The sequence below is a fragment of the Zalophus californianus genome, chromosome 14, assembly GCF_009762305.2.
Source record: "Zalophus californianus isolate mZalCal1 chromosome 14, mZalCal1.pri.v2, whole genome shotgun sequence".
Lineage (NCBI taxonomy): Eukaryota > Metazoa > Chordata > Mammalia > Carnivora > Otariidae > Zalophus > Zalophus californianus.
Genome location: NC_045608.1, coordinates 69,497,407 through 69,511,757, shown reverse-complemented (window position 1 = coordinate 69,511,757; position 14,351 = coordinate 69,497,407). Strand labels below are relative to the sequence as shown.

The following is a 14,351-nucleotide window of genomic DNA, read 5'->3' as shown; positions in this document are numbered from 1 at the left end:
CTGATGACTGGTGTGTTTGTGATCAACGACAAGTGCGAGTGCGAATGGAACCTTACAGAACACGTGTGTTGACTCCAGCACGTATGCCCATGTGTGTGCACACAGAATTGTTTAACTGCTTTGTAACCCATCTGGCTAGCTAATGTGTGGTATAAAACCATTGACTTGTGGTATGCAATTACTTTGGACTCTCAAATTGAAAGTTTAAAAACTGTAAACTGATAATACCTAAGAGTGAGTTTAGGAGGAAGTATTTTGTTTCCTCTGTTTTAGTGTGAAAGCTTGATACAGAAGATCTACTCATAATTCGACCCAGCATTTGATCTGGTTTTCAGTGTTAACCATCATAACCTTCTATGCTCCTCTCACACTGTGAGATATTTCTGCACAGGACCAGACTTGGTGAAATTAGGCGTTTGACCTATGGAAATCCTACAAGTTACCTTAATATGCAAAGAATAGTAGAGGTTCTCAAACTGAGGGATGCTCGGTGAGCAATACATTTGCACCTACCTAGTTCCGCATAGAAAATGCCTGCACTTATTGCCACTGATCCTACCATGTCCTGGGGGAGATCAGATGGCAGACAGCCCCAAGGGGATGGGATGCTCCCTGCATATTTTACACCCCCCAGTCATATCACCTTGCAACCCAAGCATGCTACCTAATAAGGTTGTGGAAACCGCCTTTGAATGAACTAAGTTGCCTGGATCTAACCCCCAGGGTCTGGAACAGTTACGGTGCCCTTAGCACCATCTTGCTCCTTTTCCCAGATGTTGTAATATACTAATATGCCAAGACCTCAAATGTTTATATTTACATCATGATGGCATGCTGTGAGGCATCTCTGATTGCAGGAAGGGATGAGCCAGGGCCTATCCTGGGCTGGAATATGAGAAAGCCCATATGTGTTGCCTAATACAGCTTCTAGGACTTTTTTTGAATACCCCTGAAATATTGATGTTTGGAGTACCGATGGGAGTGTGCCATTAAATTGTGAAATTTGGGTCTCTGCTTTATAGGATGCGTCTACTTCCCAAGCTGTTGGCTTGGTGCTCAGTAAATACTCCTTTAAACTGGGACTGAACATGTGGAATGTCTGGGAAGTTAAATGCAGGAAGATGTCAGCATAAGTGGACTGTCACTGCCATCTTGGACCTGTAGGCTTCCATGGAGATGATGTTGCCCTTCAAGCTTTCCTTAGCCTCAGTCTCCTGCTACAGATTTCATGGGATGCTGTCGTCTGCAGGGATGTTTCATGAAGTTCCCTTTTGTGTGTTCTTCCTCCTCTCATGACGACAAGGACCCTGTTCCTGCCACCATCACATCTGAGAATGGATCACTTTCAAAGACCAGTGCTGGCTCCACAAGATCCGCCGCCCCCCCCCCCCCCCCCCCCCCCCCCCGCGCCTTGCGAAAAGCCTCCAATGAGGATGCTGCACAGGTGCATCGGAGATAGACCGTATCTTAAACCCATGTGCACTTCCAGTTTCTTGATATTGCTGGTATAAATGACCAGGAGACCGTTCTATATTGAAACGGGCTCTGATGGGGACATCTGGAAGCCGGGTTCTGGTCCTGGCTCAGTCACTAATGAGCAGCCCCAGGTGAGGCGATACCGGCCACCATGCCTGGTGCTGGGACAAATGGAGATGGAAGCAGGATTCTGGAGGGTCCCTTCTCCCTGAGGTTTTTCCTTACCTGCCCCTTGAAGAGGTGATCTTTATGCTGTATGCTCCAGCTCTAGAATTCTATGATTCTGAGTTTCCTCTGTAGCTCAAAACATTTACCACGTAGACCGATTTCTCACGTATATCCCCCTGGCAATGTTTGAGTGCTTATGATATGCTGGGCACACTACTATATGCTTATGTGGACTATCTCCTTTAAGCCTTTCCCCTGCCCTCCTCCTCCTCCATCGAGGGGGAGGCCAGAAGGCCTTAGGCTCAGCAAGCATGGGGCTCAGGGCCCAGCATAGACCTCAGCTGGTACTTGGGTGCATGATGGAGACATGAGGGGGTGACCCAGGAAAGCCCATGGAGAAGGCAGGGCTGGGTCTTAAGAGATGGGCTTCTCGGGATGAGCAGATAGGAGAAATTCTAAATTCTAGAAAATGTGCGTTACTCCAAAAAGACACTCTATACTTTCTTCTCCCCTAGCCCCTGGCCACCACTGAACTCCTTTCTGTTCCCTGGACATTTCATGTAAATGGAATCATGCACAACATGGTCTTTTGCGTCTGACTTCTTTCACTTGGCATGTTCCAGGGTTCATCTGTGCTGTCGCGTGTATGGGGACTTCATTCCCCTAGGTCATTGAACGGTTTTCCGTTGTATGGATCTGCCATGTTCTGTTTATCAGCTGATTGATATTTGCATTGTTCCTGCTTTGTGACTGCTGTGAATAATGTGGTTATGGACTTGGGTGTGCAAGTTTGTGTATGGATGTGTGTTTTCAGGTTTCTTGGGTACGTACTGGAGAGCTACTTGGAAAGTCTAAGAGATCTTGTGTTCAGTGTTCTTCCTGTGTTTGTTTCTAGTTCCCACTAGTGGCTGACTTGTTTCACGATGACAAGGACTCCGTTCCTGCCACCACTACATCTGGGAAGGGCTCTTCTTCAAAGATCAACATTCGCTCTGCCAGACCCCCCCTGAAAGCATCCAACAAGGAGCACAAGAAAACTGTGGGCCACCAGGTCAGCCTCTGGCAGGATGCTGTGGGTCAGGATGCGTGTGACCAGGCCGGCCTCTCTGCAGATGGAGGGTGGCTACAGAGTTGGAGGGAGGCCAGAGCAGCCTCCTCATCCGCAGCCTCAGCCCCCAGCTCAGTCTGTATGTCCTCTTTGAAGAAGGACCCTGGGAAGCCCTCTCTAGAAAGAACAGACTGAAAAGAGAAAGGGGATGAGTATAGCCCCAAGCAGTGCATTTAGTTCCCCTGATAGGACCACAGACACCTGGTAGAAGAGGCAAGAGGGTCCTAGAATCTGCAGGTTGGGTTAAAGAAGTCTGGAGACTAGGAAACTGAAGCCCCTTCTGCGGGGTCTTCGTGGGATTCTATGTCCAGTGTGTCTCCCAAGAGAAAGGAGTGCCTGCCAAGCCCGGCAGCCACGAACCTTTCTCTTGCAGTGGACTTGCCTGTTCTAGACTTTTCACATTACTCTCATAACTTCCAGGATGCCCAGGCACTGGAAGTAGGGGCTCCCAGGCCTCTGGTTTAGGAATAACCAGCCTCCAGTCACCGTGATGACTTCTGTCCTATGTCCTAGCACTGACCCCCTCTCATCTCATTTGATCTACCATGCTGGGTTAGACGTGTTAGCAGCTGGGCTCTCCCCCATTTGGTTTAAAGAATCCTAATGCCTGAATGTGGGAGGGCCTTGATTTTGGACCTACAGCAAGGCAGGAGTGTCAGGGAGAATCTGACCCTGGGTCTCTGAATTTCGTCCCGTCCTTCCTGGATTCATAATGACGGTAACAGTATCACCAACTATCACCACCAATCTCTGGGCATTTCTTTGTTAATTATACATCTGCAAAATGTTAAAAGCAACCGGGCACTGACTCTTGTCTCTCCAGTTCCGTACTTCCCTGCATCTGCTCATGGAGACCCTGAATGCCACAACACCACACTACGTGCGCTGCATCAAACCGAATGACGAGAAGCTCCCCTTCCAGTAAGTGCCTGTGTGGACATTGGCCAGCTGCCTCTCGGCTGCAGTCAGGCTGACCAAGCCTGGCCTCTTCATGTTTCCTTAAAAGTTCAGTTGGAAGAGAGGCAGGCACAGCCTTCCGGGGGAGGGGGTGTGGGGGCAGTCTGCAGCAGGATGAATAGTTGATCTTAGGCTTCACAGGTGGTTTACGTGCTAAATACAGGCCAATAGACATTTACCAAGTTCCACCTGTCTGCTGTCTAGAAAGATTCAAGAGGATGAGAGGATACAGTTCCCTAATCCCACGGGGTTTACAGTGGTGTTGAGGGGTGTGCACACCTGAATCAAGCAGAGAACCACATAAAAGTGTGTAAATGTAGATATACCTGTGTCTCATAGCAAATATTCAATTCAGAGGTGGCAGGATAGCCGGAGTGGTCAGAGAAGATGTCTTCCATGGGGGAAACTTGACCTCAAATGACATGTTGAGTGATGAGACATGGTGGTCCTATTTCTCACACCCCATCTACCACTGAGCTTCCAGAGTTACTCATACCTACTCACCTTCCCCCACCCCACTCCTCAGCCTCCTCTGGTCTAAATTCTTCTACCCCTATCTTGGATAGCGTCTTCCAATTCTGTCCATGCCCACACGGTTGACCTCACCCAAATCTATATAGCAGTGACTCTTCAATGTCTTTGTTCATCTCTGGTTTCTGCCAAATTCCAGACCAGACTTTCCGAATGCCTCCTGAGGTTTCACTGGCTAATTCACATTCAACATGTCTGAAATCAGACTCCTTGCCCCCACCCCCACCCCAAGAAATGGTTCCTCTCTCTTTGGTCTCTTATGTAGTAAATGGCATAACCATTTCCTGACAGCTCATTACCCACCAAACCTGAGAGTCACTCTGAATCAGTGCTATCCAATAGAACTTTCTGTGATGGATGGAACTGTTCTATAATCTGCATTGTCCAACATGGTAGCCACAAGTCATGTGTGGCTATTGTGTGCTTTGGAATGTGGCTGGTATAACTAAGGAACTGAATTCTGCCATTTTAATTCTATTCAAATACCTGTAGTTGGCTGATGGCTACCATATTGAACAGCATAAGCCTTGATTCGTCCCTCTTCCTTATTTCCCAAGGTCCAGTCATTGTTAAAGTCTCATGGAGTCTGCTTGAAAATGTGTTATTTTGGTTCCCTTTTCTCTTCTTCTTTCACCTTGTTTTAGACTCTTACTTGCCTGGAATACTGCCCTAAGTCTTTAGAACAGTCTCTTACTTACCTCCCCAGCCCTGTTATTCCAATTGCCCTGAGCCACCACACAAGCTATATCTTCTGGTCAGAGGAGGTATATTTCTAAGTTTTTGAAGCACTTTATTCCTAGCTTTCTGACTTCCTTTTTGGTCCTAGCATAATTTCTTTCTGGGAAATATAATTTCTTTTGGCAAGTCTGTCCGAGTGAATATCTGAACTCCCCTCTGCTGTTCCTGTTATTTCATAAAGCTTGACCTACGCTCAGATGGGCCTTGTGCTGAAAACGGTCAGGAAGACAACATCGAGTCCGCCTTCTTTGAAGCATGCTGGTTGTTGACTCTTTTCCCTTCCTCCCAATTTCTGAGAAGTGGTTAGGAATTCCCCCTGTGTGACATCTGTTTACCAGCTGACTCCAGAAGAAGAGAGGCTATTAGAAGGGCAGCATGCATGAAAGACTTCGATTATGTGTGAAGGGCAGGAGTGGCGTGCAGAGACCCCAGAGAGGAGAGTGGAGGGCTGGGTACCAGCTCTGCCCTCAACCAGCTGCGACCTTGTGCAGTTAGTTCCTCAGAACCTGGTGCCTGCCACCTGCTGGATTATCTTGCTGGAACTCCCCTCCCAGATGGAGAGAGATGCTGGGGGCTTTCAGAATGACTGTCTAGTCCTGATGAGCCATGTTTTGCCTCCAGGACCCAAATTGCCCTAATAAAGTGGGGAGAATACTGAACCAGGTCAGAGCACCTGGATTCTAGTTTGGGCTCTCCAACCGATTGTTTGGCTGATGCACAAGCTAGCCCTGTACTACTGGCCTCATTTCTTCATCTGCTAAATGTAGCTAAAGCAGATCATCCTGATGGAAGAAATCAAGGAGGTGATGTAGATGATTTGTGAGAAGCATAAAAATTTTGATGAGTAAAATATATAACCATTATTTAAAATACTTTATTTAAAAAAAAAAAAAGTATAATTCCAGAAGGAAAGTTCTGTATACCTGCCCCCCATCCCCTACAACTGCTTTCTCAACCTTGGCATCCTTGGCATTTGGGGCCAGGTAATATGCTGTTGTTGTGGGGGGCTGTCCTGTCCATTGTAGTATTCTGGTAGCATCCCCATCTCTGTGACAACTAAAAGTGCTTTATGATTGCCGAGTGTTCCTTGGAGGACAGAATCGCATCCCCCAGTGGAGGACCACTGTCCTACACCACGTGCTTTGATAGCATCCCTTGTTGGAAAAGTCTTTCCCCTCTGCTGCTTCCTTTATTCAAAAAACATCTATCATACCCACTATTCACTGGACACTGGGCGAGGACAAGTGGAATGACAGAAAGGGCCCTCATCCTTGAGGCGTTGCCAGTTGCTGATCACAGACAACAGCATAGAAGTGACTGCCAGAGGGTGTGTGGGAGTGCTGCAGGAGCGGAGGGGTCAGGGCGGTGCTTACGTGTGCAGGGAGGAGGTGGTCGGGGGGAGTATGATCCCCGTGCGCTCGCTGGTTGGAGGAACTGGCCGGTTTCCTGAGGCCCGGTCCCCCGAGCTCAGAAGTGGCCAACTGTGGGAGTCCTGGGGCCCTCGAGTGTGACTGCAGCACTCCACAGAGGCTGGAGACGGGTGCGAGCAGGCAGCGTGGCAAGAATCAGAGGAGTGGCGCGTGACTGCTGAGGGGAGCCGGGTTCTCAGCTCTCGGCTCTGCTGAGCCTGCACATTGATTGGGAGGATAAAGTATAGCCCTGTGTTTCAGTGTTTGGACCCTAGAGATCTTTGGTGACTTTTTCAATCCAGAATTAAGTGGTGTTTGTCCTCACCACGGTCCTCCAAAATTTAATAGGTGGGGAGGAGCTGCTTTTCCACTCCCGCCCACCTGGTAACACATGCAGGGAGGCTGACGGAGAGATGCTGGTGACAGCTCTCTTTACCATCGAAGAGATAAGATTAAGATAGAGAAGGCTGGCTGGCTTTACACATCCCCTGGGGGGTATGAACAGGGGGAGAGGGTGACGAGATCTTTTTGGTGGAGTGTCTGCTGGATTTTTCCTAATAGGGTTCTTCTTTTCTATCACTTAGGCCTTAAAACCAACCGGTGAATTCTATTTGGGCAGATATTCTCAGTTTCTGTTGAATAAATGAGGAAAAGGAGCTACAGAGAGGATATGTTGCCCAGAGTGGCATAAGGTGTTAGTGGCCGTACCAAGTTTTCTGCTTTGCCCTTGCTCTCTTTCCCCATCCCACGGGGAAGAGAATGTTGCCGACTCGGGAGGAAAGTGCGCGTGTGAGCAGGGCAGTGGGGAGGGCTGCAGGTGGGCCCCCAGCCCACGAAGGACGAGGGGTCGCAGATGCTTGCCAAGCACGCTGCCCATCCCCCACATACACCGCAGACTGAATCAGACCCGGGCCTGGAGAGCACAGGGGCAGAGAGCCTCGGAGGAGAGGTCTGCAGTCCCCAGGAAGCCTTCCCCGAAGCACGAGCACACCTGCCTGCGTTCCTAACTCGGGGCCGAGCTGACCACCTTCGAGATGAGAGCAGCAGAGCCTGCGTCCCCAAGGCTGCCTCCGTCACTCCAGGTCGCGAACAGCCTTTGTGCCCCATGTTCTCAGACTCCTCAGTACCACTGCACATTGGTTAAGGTTTTTCTGGGACCCCAGAGCGGTGCTGTGTCCTGGCAACACCTCAGAACTGCTGCAGAGGGGATGACCCTAGTGAGAGGCTCCTCACCTGTACTCCTTTGGTTTTCTTTCATCCTATAAGACCTTCTGCTGAGGAGCTTTTTGCCTATTTAAAAAAAAAAAAAAAGAAAGAAATTAACTCCTCTTAAGTCACTGCCTTGCTCAGGACTGTGAAGACTTTAGTGCTCAGTTGTCCCTTACTCAAGAGCGCCATGGGTGCCATGGGACCGGAATAATCAGGAGGACTTCCTGGAGGAGTTGGGTGTCCAAAGTAGCAGGACTTGGGCAGGTTCGGGGGCAGCAGGAGAAGGCCAAGGCGGCACAGGCCTGGAGGACGGTGTGGGTATCTCCCGGGACAGGGAGCCCCAGGGCTGACCTGGAACGCAGAGAGTCCCTGGACTCAAGGTCAGCTCATGGTCTTCAGTCACCTGGAAGGTGCCTGTGGACCCAGTGCCTCTGCCTCGAGGGACTGCTGGGTCCTTGGTGTAGGAGAACAGCTAGCACTGGGAGCTGAGCAGCTCATACAGAGAGGTGGGAGGGCGGGACGAGTCTCCGGTGGGGAGCTGTGATCCGTCCTGCAGAATCCTGAGTGGGCCCAGCTGCTGGGAAAACTCCCAGAGTTGTCAGCGAGGTGGCAGACACGGGTGGTAAGAGGCTGCCCCCTGGTGTCCTAGAGATAAAGCTGCCCAGCTCTCGCCACGGGGCAGACAGGCCTCCCGTCAGCGTGGCCAAGGTGTGTGCTACAGCCAATGACCGTGATCCGGGGATCTGAGCCTCAGCCCTGCCTGCCGCCCACTTCCCAGGGCAGAAGGAGCACAAGACTCATGGCCCCGGGCTCGAACTGAGCTGAGGAACAGCCCAAACTATAGAGATTAATTCTAGTTCAGCTGAGTTCTTTCCCCAGGAAACTTCCCCCCGCCACCGCCCCTGATTTCTATAGCCACCCCTGGCCACTCTCCGCCCCCTGGCCTCTTACAGCACCAGTACCATGGTTCTCACCTACGGCTTTGTGCACTTCTATACACTTCTCTCCCAGTGCAGGGAGTCTCAGCCCAGACCAAGTCTGATTGCTGATTGTACAGTGTCCTATTCGACATACGTGTTGGAGTACTTGCCGCTTTTCAGGGCTACACGCAGGAGTTGTTGAAGACATGGCTCAGGTCCCTGAAGACGGGAAGATTAGTTTCTTTATCTTAACCAGGAAGTTGTCATGATAGCAGCAACAATGCATGTGTGCTAATGTCGTCCCTGGTGCTGGTCCAACTGCTTTCCTGGGCCGTTAGGTTTGATCTTTGCACTAACCCTAAAAAAGGGTTACTGCTTTTATCCCCGATTTATAGGTGAGGATACGAAGGCCCGAGGAGGTGATATTGCCTTCCTGAGGTGACACATGCAGCTGGTGAGTGACCATGTCACAATTCGAACCCAGCGCTGCCTGGCCCAAAACTCACCCTTCTAACTCCTGAGCCAAATACTGCTTCTGGTGGTGAACGTATATGATTTGGCCTTTGAATGCAGATACCCCCATGGGTGGAAATAATAAGGGAAGGCTCTGGAGAGGAGGCATGAGTGGGTCTTGGATGGTAGACAGAATTCAGTTATGCCAAGAAGAAGACGAGGTATCCCAGGTGAGACCAAGAATGTGCACAGAGCTTGAGTGCTGGTATGGCTCATGCGCCTGCCAGTCAGTGTCCTTTAGTCGGTGCTTGGCCCCTGAACTTGTGCTCAAGGTGCACGATGGTCTGTGTCTCGATGCAGGAGGAAGTCCTCTGTCCCTCTCTCCTGATCCATTTCTTTGCCAGCACGGCCACTCACAACTTGTCTGACTGTTTTGCAGCTTTGACCCCAAGAGAGCAGTGCAGCAGCTCCGAGCGTGCGGGGTGTTGGAGACGATCCGAATCAGCGCGGCCGGCTACCCGTCCAGGTAACGCACCCACCAGCCACACCTCCTGGGGCAGCCGGAGCCTGGCTCCCCAGGGAACCCGTTTCCACGCTGTCAGCCAGAGACCCATCCTGCATAAAGTTCCTGGACACTGAGGACCCAGGCAGGATGTTGACAGGAGAATATCATTTTGGTCTGGGAAGCATGGGAATCCACGGTGGCATCCTCTGGGGCAGCTTTTCCCATTTTAGATTGGCACTGGTCTGAACAAGGGGCAAGCTAGAGCTCCAAAGGGGATTTCTCCTTCACTCCCATGTTGTTCCCTTTACTTTTTTTTTTCTTTTCTTTTTTCTTTTTTTTTTTTTTGTAAAATACACTTATTTACTGTCTGAATCACTTTGAAGTGTACAGTTTGGTGGTACATTATTTGTGCACCCATCTCCAGAACTCTTTTCATCTTGCAAAACTGAAACTCTGTGCCCATTAAACACTAAATCCCCATTTCCTACCCGCTCCAACAGTTGGAAGCCACCGTTCTACTTTGTGTCTGTTTTTGACAACTCTGCGTCCTTCAGATACGTGGAATCCTACAGTGGTGGTGACTGGCTTCCTTCACTTAGTCTGATATCTTTAAGGCTCCCCCATGTAGCATGGGTCAGAATTTCCTTTTTGTGGCTGAATACTATTCCATTGTATGCGTAGACCCCACTTTTTGTTTATCCATCCATTTGTCAATGGACCCCTTTACCTTTAAAAATCAAATCTGTGATGGGAAATACAATCTTGAATTTCAAAAACCACTATCAAGATCTAATTTGCACTGTGGATAAGTCTTTGAGCCACCTAGAGTCTGTCGAAGCTATGTCAAGACTGGATCCTTTCTAGATGCTTGCCTGAAGTAGGGTAGGAGTGAGGTATGGATAGGGACCTCTTAGCTCTCGTGAGGTCATACTGCGAACCAGCATCTCACAGACCAGGTGTCTTCTGCCGTGAGCTGAGCAGAGCTGAGCTGAGCCAGTGTAGCAGCTCAGAGCACACGGTGTTTTCCCCAGGGTCCCCTGTCCTTGGAAGTCCCGTATATGTCAGGAGGCGGAGGGAGCTAGAGGGAGCTGGAAATGGGGAGGAGGACATGCAGGCCAGGCCTCCCTCCCCCCTCCCTGCCATCTCCAGCTGGAACTTGGCCACTGCAGTGGAGGTATGCCTTCATAGCAACAGGTATTGACCATGCAGCAACGTAACCAGCAGCAGCTCCCAAATGTAAGACCCGGGAAGGAAATTAGTGATGGAATTAGGAGTTTGCGTTCGATGCGGAGAGTACAAGAATCGCCACTAATCTGGAACCCCCAGGCAGCTTTTCAAAACCCAGCAGGTTGGAGCATTGTTCAGGACGGTCTGCTCTGGCCACAGTGGAAGACTGTTCGTGTTTTCTTTCAACCATGTCTCTCCCTGCTCAAGAGAAAGGGAGTATCCTGGGGCTCCGTCTCCTTTCCCAAGCCTGGGGTCTGAACACAAATGGCTGACAACTCCATGATGAAGGAGGTGAGCCATGCTTACCCTTCTCAGGTGAGGGCTCTGGCCTACCTTCTCCCTGTCTGCCCTGCAGGGCCCGGCATCCATGTTTTGATTGAGGGAATGGGGCTTAGGCCACGGGCACAGTAGCTTTGTCTTGAGTTCAAAGAACTGTGGTCTAGCCAATTGGATCAACTTCCAGTGGCTGCTGCAAGCACAGCATTCAGATCCGACGGGGTTCATACAATTTACAAACGTGGCAAGGACCTTAGGGAGCTGCCTAGCCGCTGCTTCTCAGAGCGTGCTCCCCAGGCAGCCAGGCTCCACCCCTGTTCCTGCTCCCCTATCTGCTGGCCTCCCCCCAAAAGTCTTTAGTCTACCATCTTCAGTCCACTGTTTCTCAGAATTACTTTGCAACCCGTTAGCGGGTCAGGAAATAAACGTAATGGGTCATGAACGGCATCTTGCTTATTTAATGAAATGACCCGGGATGGAAAATAGAAGATGGCAATTTGTGGTAGAAAGGGTATTAGAGTGTGAGCTCACTTCAGCTTTATATATAGACATGGCTGCGTCATGATGTAAAACACACTTTTGCTATTGAGGCCCACAGAAGGAAGTGAACTGCTCAAGGTCACTGTGGCTGGGGTTGAGTGAGGACTTAGAACCCCCCTTCCTCTGCCCGGCTGCGTGCTTGTTGCCAAGCATCTGACTGCTCATGTCGGTGAGTGGTGCCATCCAAACGGGGATCAGAGGAGAGAAGAGCAAGGGTAGGGTTTTCTGTCTGCTCCCTGGGGCTGGGCCCAGACCTGAGGCTTGGAGTAAAACTGCACCCTGCCGGCCCCCACTTGTAAATAGAAGTCCAGACTGCAGAACTATGTGTGGCCTGGGCTAGAGCCAGAAGAGCCTGTGGTTGAACCCTTAGCCTTTGGAGTCTGGCCTGGCTTGCGTGGTCAGCTCCCATCCTCCTTGGCTAGGTAACCTCAAGCGAGTCGATCTCTGAGCCTGGGTTCCCTTATCACTAAGTAGTTCCATCATAGGTGGTTGTAATGAAAGACATAATGCATCTAAAGTCTTCCACACGTTGCAGGCACCTAAGCATTTAATAACATGTTTATCACTCATTTAGATATGAGCAAGAAACTGCATCCTTATGGATGTAATTATCAGGATAAAACAGGCCTATACTAGAAATATTTAGCTTTATTTTTTGTCTGACGTGTCTGGTCACCTCAAAAGAGCATTCCAAAGTTCTCTAAGGAATTGAAAAGGCGGGTCTAAGAATTACCTATAGTGTGTCAAAACTGGAGCTGAGATGTCCCATGTTCAACTGTTGAGGGTCCTTGTGCAAGAACCTTCGGGATCACGGATCCTTACAGCCACACCTGTGCTTTGCAGCACAGAGGCCTCCAGGTGAGCCGAGGAGCCCAGGTGCTCATCTCTGTCTCTCACATATAACTGGTGCTGCTGGGGGGCTTGTCAAGCAGGAAGCGTGAACGTTGGGACCCTGCCACGCCAGGGGAGAAGAAACCAGGGAAGCATGTGAAAACGAGATACTCTAGGGCAGCTGAAACCGTGGGGATCCATCTCAGGATGTCAGGAGCCACGTGTTTTGCCAAGAACTTTCTAAAACAATGAGTTGTTTGATAGTAAGACAAGTGCTTTGTGAACCTCTTGTCTTGGAGACCATCAAGGAAAAGCCAGGAGTCTGGGTCTGTTGCGATTAGCTCTAGACCATGCTTTAGGCCGAGGTCCCCATGCATCTCTGCCGCCTCGGATTCACCCACTGAACTTGCTTGCAGCCTCACAGTGAAATCCGAGTGACCGCGTGTCCCACCCACACTCCTGCTGGTTTGCTGGTGCGGTACAGAATCCTCTGTTGGAAGAGGTGGAAGAGGAAAAAGGGCAGGGTTTTACTCCTGTGGTCTTACCTGAGCTTCTGTAGAATGAGAACGTGTTCTTGCCTTCATGTCATCTCTCCTGTGAACCTGGCCTCCTGCTCCACGTCTCCTCCCTTGTCCAGCTTCTAGCTCTGTGCCGATGGCCGGGAGGCAATCAAGGATCGAAGTCATGACCTCAGCCCGTCAGGAGTCACAGTCTAGGAGAAGGGATAAAAACCTAAAACAGAGAGCAACATAGAATTAGGCTAAGGTTGGAAGGAAATGTGGCTTCAGGGAGGAGGTGAGGTTTGAGGTGGGGCCTTGAAGAGTGGGGAGGCTTCGGATGGGTGGGGAGGCAGTGGGAGGATTTGGCCAGCCTGGGAGCAGTGCCATGTCCAGGCACAGAAGGGAAGAGAGGTTTTCCTGCCCAGCGATCTGGGAAGAGACCTTCTTTGCCAGTCAGTCCTTATTCATTCTTCCTGTTCCGTCTTCCAGTTTTAGCATGCTAGATAGGCTTTTCTCATCCAGACCACCTCTCCCTGGGCCACTGTGAGAGCCCGCTGCTTCCAAGTCTTTAGACCTCTCCTGCCGTTCGTTCCACCTGGCTGCAATCAGAGTCACCTGCAACGTTGAGATGCCCACAGACTCGCCTCTTATGGGGCAGCTGATGGGTGTCTTTCCTGCCTCCCTAGTTGATTCACACTTCTTTCTAGCAGCTAATCGCAAGGACGTCTGTACCTTTTGTGTTCATAATTGCAAGTATTGTGGAGAGTGTAGGGAGGGAAGGAAAAACTGGTGTTTTCTGCTCCACAGAAAACGTTACCTAATGCTGTGATTTGCACGTTTGGGCTTAGGTCCAGAGTGCTGCCTTACCTTTGCTATCTTAGAAGATTTTGCTGAAGGCTCAAAGGGAAGATTCCCTCCCCAAACGGCCATTTGAAGTATTGTCTTTTGGAAAGAGGCGCCATAGTTTTATGGCACTTTTGTTAGTGTTGAGGTAGAGCTGAATCATCCATATTACTTCATTGCTAATCCCCTCTCCCAGAGCCACAGCACCCAGGGTGGCCTTTCTTTGAAAGGTGAGTGGTGGGGAGAGGGCTGGGGAGCAAAGCTATCCCACCTGTAATCTTGTGACTCCGCACATCGCCTGATGCACCTGCCAGTCATGATAACCATTTGGAGTGACCTCACTGCTTAAACATCTCCCTTACTGCTTCATCCCAGAGGTTGGGGTGTCTGCTGTATCGGGGGATAAAGCAAGCAAGGTGGTACACCTGTGTACCCATCAAGATGTTAGCTTTTGAAGGAAGCTACCTCAGAATGTAGAGCCGAGCAGTCATTTTGTTAGCCTTGACTCTGGGAGACGTTTGTGAGCCCGGAGGGACCTGAGCAGACTGGGGAGTCATCTCAGAAAGAATTTGCCTCCATGGTGCTAAGACTCAAGACAGCAAGGTGATTTCACTTGCTTTAGCTTGTCAAGTAACCACAATTTTGCAGAGCTGTTGTCCA

At 50.2% G+C, this 14,351-nt stretch overlaps 1 protein-coding gene across 2 annotated transcripts in view; it reads left to right on the top strand.

Moving 5' to 3' along the window:
• MYO5B (myosin VB) overlaps window positions 1–14,351 on the top strand; it is a 350,709-nt gene that overhangs the window by 257,382 nt on the left and 78,976 nt on the right. For both annotated transcript variants that reach the window (XM_027575563.2, XM_027575564.2), the window contains exons 15-17: window positions 2,540–2,695; window positions 3,576–3,673; window positions 9,409–9,495. In XM_027575563.2, coding sequence (XP_027431364.2) covers window positions 2,540–2,695; window positions 3,576–3,673; window positions 9,409–9,495 — 341 coding nt within the window. The remainder of the gene's footprint in view (window positions 1–2,539; window positions 2,696–3,575; window positions 3,674–9,408; window positions 9,496–14,351) is intronic.